The sequence below is a fragment of the Trypanosoma grayi genome (genome assembly GCF_000691245.1).
Source record: "Trypanosoma grayi strain ANR4 Tgr_1131_V1, whole genome shotgun sequence".
In the NCBI taxonomy this organism is placed as follows: domain Eukaryota; phylum Euglenozoa; class Kinetoplastea; order Trypanosomatida; family Trypanosomatidae; genus Trypanosoma; species Trypanosoma grayi.
Window position 1 is genome coordinate 1 of NW_008826750.1, and position 3,713 is coordinate 3,713.

The 3,713-nt window shown below is 56.8% G+C and overlaps 1 protein-coding gene across 1 annotated transcript in view; it reads left to right on the forward strand.

Moving 5' to 3' along the window:
* Positions 1-991: 991 nt before the first annotated feature.
* Positions 992-3,713, forward strand: part of DQ04_11311000 (receptor-type adenylate cyclase) — a gene marked incomplete at both ends in the record, with an annotated part of 2,778 nt that continues 56 nt past the window's right edge. The window contains one exon of the mRNA XM_009316495.1: positions 992-3,713. This exon is cut by the window's right edge and continues 56 nt beyond it. Within this exon, the coding sequence (XP_009314770.1) occupies positions 992-3,713 (2,722 nt within the window).

A 3,713-nucleotide genomic window follows, 5' to 3' on the forward strand; every position in this document is an offset into this window, starting at 1 on the left:
CAGCCTCCCCTGCCTCCCCAGCCGCCGCAGCCGCCGCAGCACCAGAAGCAGAACAAACGGAGGCGGCGCCCACCTTGGAAGATGCGCAGCCGCTTGCCGCTCCGCCAGCGAAAAGCATCTCGATGTGGGTGGCAACGTTCCTCGCTGCTCTTGCGGAGGGCCGGACGGCGTGGGGTCGTCGTGCGTGCATGATACTCGCAGCGCTTGTTGCCCTTCTGTGTTGCCGGCGACTGTTGCTGCGGTGATGCCTGCGGGGGCGCTGCGGGGGGTGGGGGCGACGGCGCAGATTCAGCGGGGAATGTACAACAGCCGCGGCAGCACGCTAACGAAACCCCCCCCACAAACAACAACAAACAACAACAACAACAACAACAACAACCCAACAAAAGCAAAGCAGCTTGGAGGGCGATCTGAAGTCGGATCACGTGGCAGAAGGGAGATGGCGCACATCTACAAGTGGAGGGAAAGGAAGCGAGCCACGATGACTGGCGCCGCAGCCACGCAGAGGAGCGCGGGGATGTGTGGGAGCGGCGTGGGAGGCCCGACGCACAAAAAACAAACACTCACACAAACAAACAAACAACAACATCGAAAACGAAAAAAAAAAAGAACGTGCCCAGCTGAGCAATGAAGCTTTCCAAAACGAACCAGGGAGGAGACAACCAACCAAACAAAAACAAAGACAAAAAACAACAACACAGAAAAACATATACACCCACAGAAACAAACAAACAAAGAAAGTTCATCAACTCCGTTTGATTCCGCCATAAAGCGTGCAGCTTGCTCCCTGTCAGGATGTTGTGTCAGGAACATTTTTCGCACCTTTCACTCACACGATCGGCGTTACATCGGTGAGTGCCTGTCCTTCTGCCTCTCTGTGTGGGCGCAGACACAAGTTGCTCCCTCCGCCCGCCATGCTTTTCGCTCTTTTCTGTTTCACTAGAAACACCACACACACACACACACACACACACGAAACATGCCGCACCTCATGCATTTCATACCGACAGCAAATTCCACCGGTGTTGCGGTGTACGCTCTGCTTGTTGTCGCCACCCTTGTGACGAGTGTGAGTGCGCAGGAGCCGCAGACTGTGAAGATACTCGATCTGTACTATACAGCACATCCTATTGCGATTAAAACCATCACGGCGTACAAGACCGGCTTCCTTGCATCACTGTGGTCGCGCAAAAATACTGTTGGGGGTGGGCTGAAGGTGGAACTAATCTCGGTGGAGCCTGCGATGACGGCAACGGAAGTCCCAGCCGCCGTCGACAAGGCCATAAAGGAGCACCCGGAGATCGTTACAGTCTTTGGCCCAAGTAATGATTACGGGCTTCTTTTTGCGTTGCCGGCTCTTCAGCGGCACAAGTTGGTGGCCTTTGCTCCAACCACTGGCACCGCCATTGCGCGTTTTTGGGACCCGCACTTTTACTTTCTCGGCTTGGACCCCGTTGTGTCGGTGGCTTTTCTCGTGCAGTACGCCTTCACACGCCTTCGTGTGCGGCGACTGAGCTTCATGTACCTGACAGACATCAGGTATGGCGACCTGGAGTACGTGGTTGTGCGGCAGCTGATGCGGAAAATGGGCTACTCGCTGACCAGTACGTTCGCACTGAGTGGCCTGAAGGGGTTAGGGCCCGGCGACGCTGAGTTCCAGGCGGAGTGGGAGGCGTTCGCGGATACCTGTCCTCAGGCTGTCATTATCTGCGGTGTGCTCTCGCCGACCACGATTGCGTTCGTCAACAGCATGCTGACCGACAATCGAACTGCGGGCACGTTCCTGCTCGCACCGAACGCACAGCTGGGCTCACTTGTGGCTGGCTGGAAGGCGGCAGTGGCGTCGGGTGTGACTCTTCGGCGTGGGCAGATAGTCTCGACGACGTCGTACCCATTGGCTTCGGAGACCCAGTACACGGTGGTCCAGCGGTTTCGGTCCTCGATGCTGGACTACCTGACGAACAGCAATCAGACGATGTACAACGACACGCAGCACTTCCGGACGGATCCGTTTGATGGAGACTTGATGCTCACAGGCTGGATTGCCGGAGAGGTGCTTGCACAGGCCCTCAGCACGAATGAGTGGGCGCGTAGCCGGGCTGCATTTGGAGCCGCGCTGTTCAACCAGCGCCGGTACGTTATTGATGAAATCGTCATTGGTGACTTTGGTGGTGAGTGCAGTAAAGCTGCTGCTGCTGATGGTGCTGTTTGCCAGTGCAACCAGGGCGGCCGCACGGTTGGTATCAAGCGGTCTGTTTCCGGCACGTTCGACATGGAATGTGATAATGAAACCTTTTATACGTACCCTCGTAGTGAATGCTACCTTAACGTAGAAAAGCTGAAAGCACCTGCGAACGCTCTCCAGCTGCTCCTCACTGACGTCAAGATTCTTACTGCTGGCTTCTTGCAGATTGTGAGCGGTCAGCAAGCGGCCGTGTCGTTTGACATTTCTGCCAGACACGAATACACGTTGAAGGTCCTGCCATCTACGCTTGCTGGCGTTGTGAAGGATCTGAAAACAGAGCAAGAAACGTATGCGACGCACATCTTCACAGGTATCGCCCTCGAAGAAGTGTTGGTGGTGCCGAACCTCATATTCGTCGACCCTGTGTTCCTCAGACCGCGGCTGACGAAGTTCAAGCGGAATGTCATCTTCCTCTCCCCGACCATTCAGCAGCAGATGTTCGTGTTGGCGCAGTACCTCAGCAGCATTGGCGACCCCAACGCCCACGCCGTCATCCGCAACGACGAAGGTGCGGCCATGGCTGATGTGTGGCGGCGTTCGCTCGTCACGTTTGGCGGATCGCTGACGTCCACACAGCTTCTGGGTGCCAAAGAACCGTTTGGCGCCCTTCCGACGACGGGGAGCATTTTGATCATCGGCTTGTCGGTGAGTGACGCTGCTACCATTGAGCAGCACCTCCGCGTGAATGAGGGAGTGCGCATCATGATATTATACTCGGATATTCCTGTTTGGCTGCCTGCGCTCCGTATTGCGTTCAACGGGAGTGCGGCTACTGACCGGCTGCTGTTCGCTACGAGTCTGCCCCACTGGGCGGATACCAACACAACGTCTCTGCTGGTGTCGCAGTATCACCAGGCGTTTCCCCGAAGGCCGCAGTGGAATCCTCTGGCCATGTGGGGATTTGCAATGTCGAAGGCTATTCAGTTTCTCGTGAACTCTGTTGACGTCGTCAGTGCGCAGTCATTGACGGACTACGTCTATGACTCCGTTGTGATCAAGGTCGATGACATCACGTACGGCCCCTTCACCGATTCCAACAGCGTCACTTGCTCCAACACGCTTGACAACTCCACCAGTGAAACATGTCGGAAGAACTACGGCGCTGCGTCCATCTCTGTGTGGTCGCTGTCGCGGGCCATTGACCCATCGGTGCCGCCGCTGACCCCGCCCGTGACGCCGTCGATGGTATACACCGAGCCGGTGGTCACTGGGCTGACGAAGGCGCAGCTCATTGGTGTAATCGTCGGCTCAGTTGTTGGAGGGGTTGCGCTGATCACCCTGTTTGTGGTCCTGCTGTGCTGCCGGAGAGACGCCCGTGACAACAACAACGCCCCGAAGGAGCCCACAGACCCCGTGACGCTTGTGTTCACTGACATCGAGAGCAGCACTGCGCTGTGGGCGACATGCCCCGAGATCATGCCTGACGCTGTGGCGACGCACCACCGGCTGATCCGGTCGCTGATTGCGA